The sequence below is a fragment of the Mixophyes fleayi genome, chromosome 1, assembly GCF_038048845.1.
Source record: "Mixophyes fleayi isolate aMixFle1 chromosome 1, aMixFle1.hap1, whole genome shotgun sequence".
NCBI classification, from domain to species: Eukaryota; Metazoa; Chordata; class Amphibia; order Anura; family Limnodynastidae; genus Mixophyes; species Mixophyes fleayi.
Window position 1 is genome coordinate 265,432,892 of NC_134402.1, and position 12,882 is coordinate 265,445,773.

Genomic DNA, 12,882 nt, shown 5'->3' on the forward strand with positions numbered 1-12,882 from the left:
CTTCTTTATTCCTTCCATGTTACCATGTAAAGGAGGGGGAAAAAAATGCAAAACATAGTGTAACCTGTATATACGCTACACATAAATCACAATGTGGTTTGGGAAGTAACTTTTATTCCAAGGAGAAATCCTCTATCCACCTTCCAAAACTAAAATTTAAAGCTGAATCTTTGTGTTATTTTTCTTACAGTATAAACGGTTTTCAAACAATTTTCTTATATGCCTGAGATCAGTTGCACTATCCTCACCTGGGAGCCAGGGAGACTGTCTTGTTGGCCGTTTAACATCATCGTCTGCAGACACTCTGCACTTCAAATAAACTATTTATTACATTGTTTCAAGTTGTTATATTTGGTTATATTGTTGTTGTTTTTTTAGTATTTATATGTGCATTTTCACCAGCGCAATTTTGCACTATTATTTGGTAAATTAATTTATGTTGTAGAGTGGCATGGTAATAGAGCAATCTGATGCAGCTGTTTTGGGGCAAAGGTGAATTTATTCTAATTTGTAGTTCATTATATGAAGAGAGTCTAGATGTAGTTATAAAGGTTGGTGCTTGTGTCTCCATATAATATTGTCCTAGTTCTGAAAGTTTCCTGACCATGCAGTGTACACTTGATTATTTGCAGCATTGATAGATCCCCTGCAGCACTCATATGTAAACTCAAGAGTGCCTAGAAAGCTGAAGTATGGGGAGGGGTGATTTCCACTCTTGCCCATCTTGCTTTGAAAACTAAAGTCCACTATTGTAAGACTCTCAATCAAGTCAATCAGTTAATACGACAATTCAATTTAAAAGTCAATTTTTTACTCCTACAAGCCGTGCTACACAATCTGTGTAAAATATTAATATAATCCATTACTGCAATGTGTCAATCATGTACTATGTAATGTAGCCCCACTACAGGCCGTAGTCCCACAAATGTCCCTTTCACCTGTGACCAATCACATTAATATTACAGCTAATGTTACTTTTGGGAAAACAGTCACATCAGACATTGGAGCAGACAGTAGACATCACATTTCTGTTAGATCTCCGCTGATAATGCAAGTACTAGCTACAGCTATTTTATAATAACTACAGGTGTTTCTGGTGGATTTAAACAAAAATATAAATCTTCACTGTAGCATTTAGTTCACTTAAGTTCTTTGATGGATAAGCTATGCAAGTACGTAATGTGCAAAAATACCACAAAGTAAAAAATACATGAAATAACCTCACCAGGTGCAGAAATAAAAGCCTCTAGGGATGGAAATAGAGATTACTTGTTGACAGGAGGAGAAAAACCCCCGTCTTGTTGGCCTGTAGACACAAGTTTATATGGTCGTTTCAAGATTACAGTCATTCAGTACCAAAGTAAATGAACAGCACATGCACACTTAATGCTTTGTATCATGATAAAAGATTTATTTAAACAAAGTGACAAGTTTGTGTATTTATATTTTAATGCTCTTTAAAGAGGTAGCAATTTTTTTTACGTAAGGGAATTATTTCTTTGACTGAATAATGATCTTTCTCTTTCATCCAGTCTTGGGGGCACTGCTTACCATGGGGTGTGAAGGGGAGCATGGGAGTTGGCAGCTAGCTAGTTAATTTCTAGCATTGCTGACAGACCCCTCCCCTTTATAACCCCCCCCCCCCCCCCCCACCTGCCTCTTCCTCCTCAGTTTTTTCTAGGTGCCAATGGAGTTAGGCACTGTTTTAGTTGCTGCTAAATATTTTTTTTTTTTTTAGGAGAATATCTTGGGCAGACCTGGGAGTGTGTTCTATTATAGAGAGCACACTCCCAGAACAGCAGCGCAGGCACTGCTCTGTCAGCTGAGAGCCAGAGGCTCTCACTGGCAGAGCAAATTAGGGTGCTTGAATACAGAGTGAATAGCGGTCTCTCCGGACCGCTGTCACTCTTGGGGCCTCTCCGATAACCGGCGCTGCCATTAGGCATGGAGGGCCGGTTATCAGAATGAAAAGAATGCCGGCGGCCATTTTAAAATAAGCCACGGAGGAGAGGAAACGGAAGGGGGCCATACCAAGATCCCCCCCTCCTACATAGGAGGGGGCATCGGGGTGAAAATCCGCTGCGGAGACCTCAATTGAGGTCTCCACTACTCTGCCATATACTATTTGTTTTCCTCTCCTCCCCGCTAATGGGGCAGGAAAAGCACTTGAGAGAGACAGCATTATCAGAGGGGGGAGGGGAGTGCTATGATATAGAGCTTCCCTGCTCTCCATGGAAAGTTGGATTAGCCCAGCCTTTTTGGCGCCAAATATAAGCCCGGGAAAGGATGCAGAGCAGAGGGAGCAGGCACCAGGCACTGCTGTTGGACTTCTCCCCTGTTTAGCCTGTGGCTAAGTGTCTTGATTTATTTAAACATATATATAATTGTATTGCTGACTGCAAAGTAGGCTAGTGGAAATTATATTATAGTTCTCCCACTTGTAAATTGTTAAACCAAAATAAAACAACTTGGCAAGTATAACTTTTATGTTCGATTATTTGTTTCTTTTTTCTTTTTCATATTATTTTCTCTGCTGTCTCTCGCTCTTTAACAGCTAAATTTAAGTCTGTATGTTTGGTGTGCCTTCCTTTGTAAAATGACAGATAAAGGAAAGGGCCCTAAAGTAAAGTGTTACACTTGTTCAAAATGTAATGCAAAATTACCTAGTGGGCAGAGGGACCCGTTGGCTCTATGTTCTGTCTGCGATGCAGGGGGTCCCCCTACGCAATCCCAGCTTGTTACAGCCCCACTGACGGAGGAACCGGCCTGGGTGGCCTCCCTGACACAGTCGGTTTCCTCTTTAGCACAGATGGTGTCACAGTCCAATCAGCTGATGTCTACTGTGGCAGCCGCGGTGGCTAATAGTGCTAGTACGCCTTTGGGCCTTCCTGCTACCACAGGTTCTTTTGAAGAGTCTATGCCAGGACCTTCCTCATTGCTTACAGACCAGGCCCCTGTTCCCACAGAGCCGGCATGGTCCGCAGCTTTTATTAAGGGTTTGGATAAACTAAACCAGTTACTTGAATCCCCAAACATCCCGCCTGCTAAGAGGAGGAGGTCTAGACCCACTAATACCCTTATGGTCCTTTCAGACCCAGAGGGGGTTTCAGAGGAGGAGGGGAAGGTATATTCTGATCCTGACCAGGGGCAACCTTTGGAGCAGGAAGAAGACCCTAAAAGCCATTTTGTTAATGATTTGGTTTTAGAGGTAAGAGAGGGGTTGGACCTCCCTGAACCGGAGGATCCTACTCCTAGAGACAGAAGTCTCTTTTAAGAAGGCCAAAAAGAAGGCTATTCGGTTTTACCCTTCCGTAGAACTCAGAGATATTGCAGAGGGAGCCTGGAAACAGCCTGATAGAAGGTTCTCTGTTCCCAGAAAGTTCCCTTCCCTGTATCCATTACAGGAGGAAGATGTGGCCCGCTGGGAGAGTATTCCTAAGATATTCCAGTAGCCCATTTGGCCAGACATACTTTACTACCAGTCCCAGGTTCGGCAACTCTGCAGGATGTCAATGATCGCAGGGTGGAATCCCAGCTGAAATCTATATTTGTGGCTGCGGGTTCTTCCTTTAAACCCACATTTGCTTCAGCTTGGGTTGCTAGAGCCATGGAAACATGGGCAGACCAACTGGCAGAGGCCTTACAGGACTCGGATTTACTTCCCCTGGCTTTGCATCTGGAAGAGGCATAGGGGTACCTTTGAGGCGGCTCAGAACTCAGCATCTGTGTCCTCCTCTATTCAGGCTGCATCCATTTCAGCAAGAAGAACGTTATGGCTGAAATCCTGGGAAGGAGATTCGGAATCAAAGAAGTCCGTTGAATCCATTCCTTTTTCAGCAGCAGGTTTGTTCGGGCCGGAATTGGATACTAGGATTTCCCAGGCAACAGGGGGCAAAAGCACTTCTTTGCCGGTATTCTCAGGTAGGGGCAGGACTTCTCGGGTCATCTCCTTTCCTCAGTCCTTTAGAGGGAACTCCTGGCCTAGAGGACAGTCATTTAGAGGTAGACAACCAAATGCTAGAGGCTCCTCAGTCAGGGGTAGATCCTCATTTGCGGCTAGGCGCCAGGCCTCTAGGACACAGGAGAAGCCTGCGTCCTGACAACCACTTTACTCTGCCAGAGGTGGCGCCGCGGGGGGAGACGTCTGTCTCTGCTCGGGAACAGTGGGCAGCGTCATCCCAAGGCACTTGGATTCGGAGTATTATAGCAGGGGGGTACATGTTAGACCTGCTGGGTCCGGTACCACATTGTTTTTTTGTTACACCTCTACCCCGAGGGCGATCAGGAAGTCAGGCGATACATGTTTGTGTCGCCTCTCTTCTTTTACAAAGAGTCATTTGCAGCCTAAGATTCACAGTGGGGTCCTCCCATTACCAGAGAGGTTGGGGGACGGTAATCTTGCTCCTCCGGCTCCAGGGACCTTGGTCGGTCCAGGAATCAGCCTTACCAATAAATGTGTTACAGTTGTAGGCAACTCCTTTAGCCCTTCGGGGGGCCCAGTCCCTCCTTTAGGGCCACCCTGTCAGAATTCAGTCCGACAATACCATGGCTGTGGCATATGTCAACAGGCAGGGAAAAACCAGGAGTGCAGCCGCAGTGAAAATTGCAGCTCAGATTTTTTGTTGGACAGAACAATAGATTTCGGCAGTATTCATTCCAAGAATAAGGGATTAGGACGCCGACTATCTAAGTCGAAATCAAAGGATGCCGTGGGAGCGGTCACTCCATCCGGATGTATTTCAGTCTCTAGTTCAGAGGTGGGGTCTTCCGGATATAGATCTCATGGCCTCCAGACACAACAAGAAGGTTCACAGGTTTTTAGCAAAGGCAAGAGATCCCTTAGCGGTGGCAGTGGACGAAATGACGATGTCATGGGAGCTCAGTTTGGGATACCTGGTTCCTCCGATTCCCATGCTTCCTCGCATGCTCAGACAAGTAAGACAAGGGGGTCTTCCGATAAGATAAGGATTTTGTCTTCCGCCACGAGACGACCTCCTTCTTCATGGTCCCTTCAGTCACCAGAATTTTCCTCAGCTCAGTTTAAGGTCATGGATGTTGAAGCCAGCCTCTGGAGGGCTAGGGGTTTTTCCTCTAGTGTAGTTAACACTATGATGCAAGCTCGAAAACCAGTTTCGGCTCGCATCTATCAGCGGATTTGGAGAGCCTATATCAGATGGAGTGAAAATAGGTCATATCACACGTCTTCCTTCCGTCTCCCTCGCTTATTGGCTTTTCTTCAGCATGGGCTGGAAGCAGGTCTTCGGTTAGGTTCCCTAAAGGTTCAGGTATCGGCTCTGTCAGTCTTTTTTCATCGGAAATTAGCAGAGTTACCAGATATAAAGACTTTTCTTCAGGGAATCTTACATATTCAACCTCCCTATGTTCCACCTACAGCACCATGGGATTTTAACCTGGTACTGGACATGCTTAAAGGGCCTCCCTTTGAACCTTTACCTGAGGCAGATTTTAGGTGTTTGACCTGGAAGGTTGTTTTTCTTTTAGCAATTGCATCGGCACATAGGGTATCGGAATTGGGAGCTCTGTCTTGCCGGGAGCCATATCTGGTTTTTCATGAGGACAGAGCGATTCTGAGAACACTCCCCTCCTTTGTTCCAAAAGTGGTGTCTTCTTTCCATTTGAACCAGGAAATTGTAGTTTCCGTTTTTTTCATCTTCTTCTCACTCTGATCGGCAGTCTATAAAAAAAGTTAGATGTGGTCAGGGCTCTCCGTATTTATGTCAAAAGAACATCTCGGATTAGACGAACCGATTCTCTGTTTGTCCTATATGATTCTAACAAAAGAGGCTGGCCAGCCTCTAAACAGTCCATTGCAAGATGGATTACGGCAACTATTAGGCAAGCTTACACAACAGCTAACCGGCCTATGCCGGAGAGACTTACGGCCCATTCCACCAGATCGGTAGGGGCGTCGTGGGCAGCGAGGAATAGGGCTTCTGCTGACCAGCTTTTCAGGGCAGCCACCTGGTCTTCTGTCCACACATTTACCAAATTCTATCAATTTAATGTATTCGCATCCGCAGATGCAGATTTCGCTCGTAGTGCTCTGCGAGCGGGGGTTTCAGAGCGGTTCCACCCTTAGGGGACTGCTTTAGAACGTCCCCATGGTAAGCAGTGTCCCCCAGACTGGATGAAAGAGAAAAGAGGATTTATATACGTACGTTAAATCCGTTTCTCTGATTCCGTCTGGGGGACACTGCGATCCCTCCCTTCTGCTTTTTCTCTGTATGCTCTTGTTTGATTAACCCTTCTCTTTGGGGGCTTTTTAAATTAACTGAGGAGGAAGAGGCAGGGGGGGAGTTATAAAGGGGAGGGGTCTGTCAGCAATGCTAGAAATTAACTAGCTAGGTGCCAACTCCCATGCTCCCCTTCACACCCTATGGTAAGCAGTGTCCCCCAGACGGAATCAGAGAAACGGATTTAACGTAAGTATATAAATCCTCTTTTTCCATACAGTATTGGAGGTTTTTGTCCTATAGCATTCAAAACCATCTACAATTTACAACAAAAAATTACAAACTGAATTAATAACTGTAGGTAACCATCATAAAAATATAATGAAGAATTAGATTAGCTGTAATGAAAGGCACAAGTGAATAGGTATATTTTGCATCTTTATTTAAAGGTTTCCAAAGTCTGGGAGCCACATGTCTAACATTGAAATACAAAGCATTTTAAGGAGTTTAAATTAAGTTTAAAGGTAGTAGGTAGGGATTGTAAGTCTAAAGCTTCTAAAATTAATGGTCACCTGGATTAGATAGAGCTTTGAAAGATGGAAAGACATTCATGGAAATGCAATAAATATGTAATTTATAAAAAATAAAATTGCTTAGCTTGGGTTTTGCCTGGCCTCAGTAGTGGTCACAAGTATTTGGACTATCCTGTGCTCTGACAACAGTAAAATCCCTAAAAATAACAACCTCACCCAGCACTTAAGGCTATCCCCTGGCTTTTTCATTCACTCCCCTTTAGGGACCCAACCAGCAGTGAGACCCTCTCCATAAGGCGTGTCTCTGTAGCGCCTGCCATCCAGAAGCGTTCTGTGGAGGCCGCAGATTCATATACACTGTGTGGCACTGAAGTTCCTATTTAGGCCACAGCGTGCACGCAGCAAGACTGTCTGACCATGGAGAACAGAATAGTAGGAGGCTGCGCCAGGATGGCCGTGCTACTATGTGGCTCCTACGTTTAGTGCCCGACATTTTATATCGGCCCACAGAAGACAGGACTCTCGCTTCTATGATCAGAAAACAGCACTGATCCGACCCAGACCTTCAGGAAGAAGAGGCGTTACCTCTCTACCCTAAAGAATGCCTACACATAAGTTGCCACAGTCACACAAGCAGGTACAGATCAAAATATCAGATACGCAGAACACACACAATAAAGAGTTCGCCCTCAGCACCACACCACAAGTTTATAACATGCTTGAAAACTAAAAGGGCTGGAGAGCGGTACAAAAATGAATATCTGCAGGTAACATTGAATCCGTCTGGGATTACATGAAGAAACAGGAGGATTTGAGCAAGCTACATTCACAGAAGATCTGTGGTTAGTTCTTCAAGATGTTTGGAACAACCTCCCTGCCGAGTTCCTTCAAAAACTGTGTGCAAGTGTACCTAGAAGAATTGTTGCATTGATGCTGTTTTAAAGGCAAAGGGTGGTGACACCAAATATTGATGTGATTTAGATTTCTCTTCTGTTCATTCACTTTCATCATCATCATCACCATTTATTTATATAGCGCCACTAATTCTGCAGCGCTGTACAGAGAACGCATTCACATCAGTCCCTGCCCCATTGGAGCTTACAATCTAAATTTCCTAACACACAGACAGACAAACAGAGAGAGAGAGACTAGGGTCAATTTGATAGCAGCCAATTAACCTACCAGTATATTTTTGGAGTGTGGGAGGAAACCGGAGTACCCGGAGGAATCCCACGCAAACACGGGGAGAACATACAAACTCCACACAGATAAGGCCATGGTCGGGAATTGCAGTTTGTTAATTGATAAAAAATAAACTATTAACACTTCTATTTTTGAAACCATACAGAGAACTCATTCACATCAGTCCCTGCCCATTGGAGCTTACAGTCTTAACTCCCTAACATATACACACACACACACACAGAAAGAGACTAGGGTCAATTTTGAGGGCAGCCAATTAACCTACCAGTATGTTTTTGGAGCGTGGAAGGAAACAGGAGCACCTGGAGGAAACCCACGCAAACACAGGGAGAACATACAAACTCCACACAGATAAGGCCATGGTCGGGAATTGAACTCATGACCCCAATGCTGTGAGGCAGAAGTGCTAACCACAAAGCCACCATGCTGCCCTCATATGTACATGTATGTATATATGCATGTGTATATCTCTATATACATAGCAGCCGCGAAGCTGTCAGCGAACCGTCCGCGGCAGTGCTGTAGAAAGGGGCCGTGTTTAGCATGTTTATACTTTGCTTTTGCTGCCCATTTGTTCATGGCTGGTGGGGGTCCAGAGAACTGGAAACCCCCTGCATGCGTGCCTGTATTTAATTATGAAGAAGATTGAGAAGCATCTTTATTGTTTTTGTAAAGTTGAAGGAACTGCTCAATAGCAGCATTTAATAACTGATTACTTTATTTAAGGTATGGTTACTGATTCACTTTAAATAAACAAATGCTCTCATATAGCTGAGTATTTTATCCTTACTTATGTTGTGGCATGAAAACCTTCAAATGCAGAATAATGGTAACATAAGTAAGGACTTGGTATTTAGTTTTAGTAACAAAAGAACACACTAATGTATTTATAAATTGAATATATTTGTTTTTGAATTTAACAATACGCGTGTGTGTGTGTGTGTGTGTGTCTGTACAAGTCTATTTTAGGTGTCCAGGTACATTTGTATACACTCTATAGAGTTTTTATATTTAGTATTTTTTTTTCAATTGGGACTATGATATGTACCAGATACGCTCGTATTGTGCAATGGATAAACATAAAATGTGGTATTAAAAATATCCAACACTGAAAACGGCTGTTATTGCAGGCATGGTGCTAGATGGTGGTAATAGGCTTTTTTCATATTGGGAACGAATATTAAAGCTACATAGTGGAGGTTCAAACAGAATAAACACATTTGTTAAGGCCCAGATGATACTTAAGCGGGAGTAAATCTTTTAATGCTTAAGGCACCTAAAGTTGGCTAATGATGAACATGTAGAAGAAAAAACCCTCATGAAGTTTTCATTGCAGTTTGACAAATATTTCTCCCTCTCCTATTATATTTTGCAGATAGTGAACCTTATAGAGGAAACTGGACACTTTCATATCACAAACACAACATTTGACTTTGATCTTTGTTCCCTCGACAAAACCACGGTCCGAAAACTACAGAGTTACCTGGAGACTTCTGGAGCATCCTGAGGGTCTGATTTGGACCTGTGTGGATATTTAAAGACTGGGAGTCAATACAACAACTGAACTGTTTATAATCGTTCAGGATAAAAAACAACCAGATCTGGGCCCTCTAAAGCGCGACAAAGAAAAAAAAAAGCTTCTTCGGATGGTTTTCTTCTTCACGCCAGTTGTTTCTTATGCCCAAAGTGGTATACCATGAACCACAGTTAAAGAAGAATCATCCTTTGTATGCGTTATATGTTTTTTGGAGATTAAACCTGGAAAGCCTTGAAAAAAAAGACATACACAACATTTCTTGTTTCATTAACTAATGTGTTCAGTATCATGTGTCACACACATGTTGAGCATACACACACACTGCCTTACTACGTGACTGATCTATTTATTATAACATATCTAGGTTCCAAACATCAGTGTGGGAATGACACTACCAGATGCTAGTAGGTCCATCATGCCCATCTCACAATACATGCTCCATTTTTTTGGACTGGACTGCTGTCAGAAACGTAAGGACTCCAATCACAAGAACATTTCTCCACCCACACAGCAAATACTTGGTTACTGTTTCCACTGATATGGTAAAAGTAGACACAATTTGGAAGACCACAGAAGTGAACCAAGCCCAAATTTACTGTCAGCCTTGTTCATTTCAATGACATCATCGTTGTAAGAATCTTGCACCAAACAGCATTATGTGACTCATAACCATACTAGGTGAAGTAGTAGGATGTCCTGATAAAAGAATAGGTGTTGAGCTGATCTGAATCTTAGCAATGTTTTTCTACTCCGTGTGCTTGTCTTTTTCAATGTTCTCTTTCTCTTTCTCTCTCTCAAATACACTATATATATATATATATATATATATATATATATATATATATATGTATGTATGTATATATATATATATATATATATATATTCTTAAACAAAGTAGGGGCAGGCTACAGATTCTTTGTTGAAAAGGACCTTGTCCCTCCATTCTTATCTAAAGATAAGATGTAGGAATTCCTTAATTTGGAACTATTTATTACAAGTTTTCACTGTCTTTCGGCTGACAGTTGTGTTAATTATTGCAACCATGGACAAAATGGCATTCGATATTTTTAGTTTTTTTTTTATATATATATATATATTTTCACCTATTTGTTTATGGTCACTAATTTTATTTTTTTCTATTCAAAAATTTAATTCCCTTTCGTTAAAAACAAAAAAAAAATCTTAATAATCTCTTGGGATCAAATGTTTGTTTTTTTTCCTTTTGGAGTAATGTCAGGAATCCATTGTATTGTTTACATATAAAATGCACATAAAATGAGATGCCAGTGTCTTATGTCCTTTTCATGAAACACAGTTACGTTCTTTACTCTTTTACCATAGTACTGACTGAATTAGTTTGTTGTAAGTTTTTATTATCTAGTGAGAAAACCAAACTTCTGACTCCAATTTTATGTTTCCAATGTATCTATCCAGATTAAAATATACCAAAATTTGCAATATTATGATATGCAGTAACATAACAAAGTAACATAAGGATATTTAGGAAAACTGTTGCAGAGGTTGAAAAGGAAAGGTATTGTAACATAAAATCAACCAATCAAATGTTTGATTTTGGTTCTGTAACCGTACTAGAAAAATGAAAGAATCTGAAAAGTTGCTATAGGCAACACCAGATTTCCAACACAGTGACTTGTGGAACAGTTTTCCTAAATGTGCCCCACGCTGTCTGTACAAAAAGTGAAGATGGAATAATTTCCAATAATTTATTTGGTTAGCAGAAGCACTGTAATGCTAGTTTAGCTGCTGGTCTGTGAATGGCAACTTTTGAGCAAAATTGGCCTCATGCAACCTGTATTTCCTCTAGCTTTGAACGACAACAACCCTTCACCTTCTAGTTAGTATGTTGCGGAACAAGACCGCTGTGAGTGGTTTTGAGTTAACTGTTAGGTATTCACAGTCTCCCTATTAATGTTGTACATTCTATAGTGCTGTGTTCACCTTGTTACTTATGGTGGGGTTCTCAAATCATGGACTGCAGTCAGCTCGCTCTTTTTTTTTTTTTTTTATTAAATAAACCACTGTTCAGTGAGTTGTCAGTTAAGTTCTCCAAACTTTACACCTTTTTAAACATTCCTAACTTATTTTATTTCATTATTTTAAAAACTTGCATTTACGAATAGCAAGTTTTTCTGCCAAAGATTCACATTCACGGATATTCATGATTCACCATGGCTATCCACCCGGAAGTGTAAGGTCCAAAGGCACCCACCAAATGCTTTCTGGGGGACATTTATGAAAACAGGCTTACAGATAACAGGCAGTGTTTCTGGTTCAGTTTAAAAAATGAGAGCAAATAAGAAACACCATGTCCTTTTCTCTATCCATCAGCTTCCCAGGGAACCACCATAAACTTCTTGATATGACAACAGTTTTTATGAGGCCCTGCTTAGGGGATAAAATCCACAGCACTGATTTAAATGTAACTGCACTATTCACAGTCGTATCTTCCTGGCCTGACTAGAAGTGTGTGCTAATGAATGAAGATCACATTGCCATAACAGCCTTTAAGAAAGGTGACACTGTCTACAATTGTATTTCTACTGTTCTGCTATGCTGCATTCAGCCTTCTCATTCCTTTCTATTCATCTAGCTATGTGCCACGTTTTTACATTTTTTTTTTTATTTTGTTAATGTATAAATAGTATGGGTATATTTGTTTCCATTGTAATCCAATAAGATTATTATTTGCATTATTTTCAGCCCAAAGAGTTAATTTTTTTTTTTGTATTTTCTTTTTCTTACTTTTACTTGTATGTTTTACCATGGGAGGATTTGAGTTGCTTCCCAATGAACAAGTGTACTTTCCAGTAATGTTATGACTCTATATAGGATGATTGGCATGAAGCATACTTGAAGCATTTCGTTGTATAGTCCACCTCTCAATGTGCAATTTATATCAAGGAAAGCGTAAAACTTAAAAATGACGCATGTGTGTTGTTATTGTTTTCCTGTTATTTTGGTTGACTTTTATGTTGAAGTGTATAGAATTATTGAAACAATCTAGCATTTTAACTAATTGGTGCACAATCTACATGGTACATTTTCTGTTATTATTAAACCAATGCATATGTATTATTTGGTCCATAAATACGTTTTGTAACTCTGTGCTCTGTGAACCATTATGAGATCATAGTTTTGGGGTAGTATTGTTTTATAAAAACAAAAAAAAGCATAGAAATACATGTTTACTGTTATGTCTCCTCCAGGAAGCAACTACAATACCATAAATCCCAAACCTGTTAAATGTGGTTAGACCGCCACATTTCATATAGCCAATGGAGGACACTTACAGGGATTGCCCATTCTCAGATTACCTTATCCATACTGGGCCGGATTCATTAAGGAAAATAAGGCAAAAAAATTAGTAAGTTTTCTCCTGGACAAAACCATGTTA

The 12,882-nt window shown here is 41.2% G+C and overlaps 1 protein-coding gene across 7 annotated transcripts in view; it reads left to right on the forward strand.

The window, feature by feature from the left end:
* Positions 1 to 10,257, forward strand: part of MLLT3 (MLLT3 super elongation complex subunit) — a 238,615-nt gene extending 228,358 nt beyond the window's left edge. For all 7 annotated transcript variants that reach the window (XM_075210574.1, XM_075210544.1, XM_075210536.1 and 4 more), the window contains one exon: positions 9,306 to 10,257. In XM_075210574.1, coding sequence (XP_075066675.1) covers positions 9,306 to 9,437 — 132 coding nt within the window. In that variant the 3' untranslated portion in view covers positions 9,438 to 10,257. The remainder of the gene's footprint in view (positions 1 to 9,305) is intronic.
* The last annotated feature ends 2,625 nt before the right edge of the window (positions 10,258 to 12,882 follow it).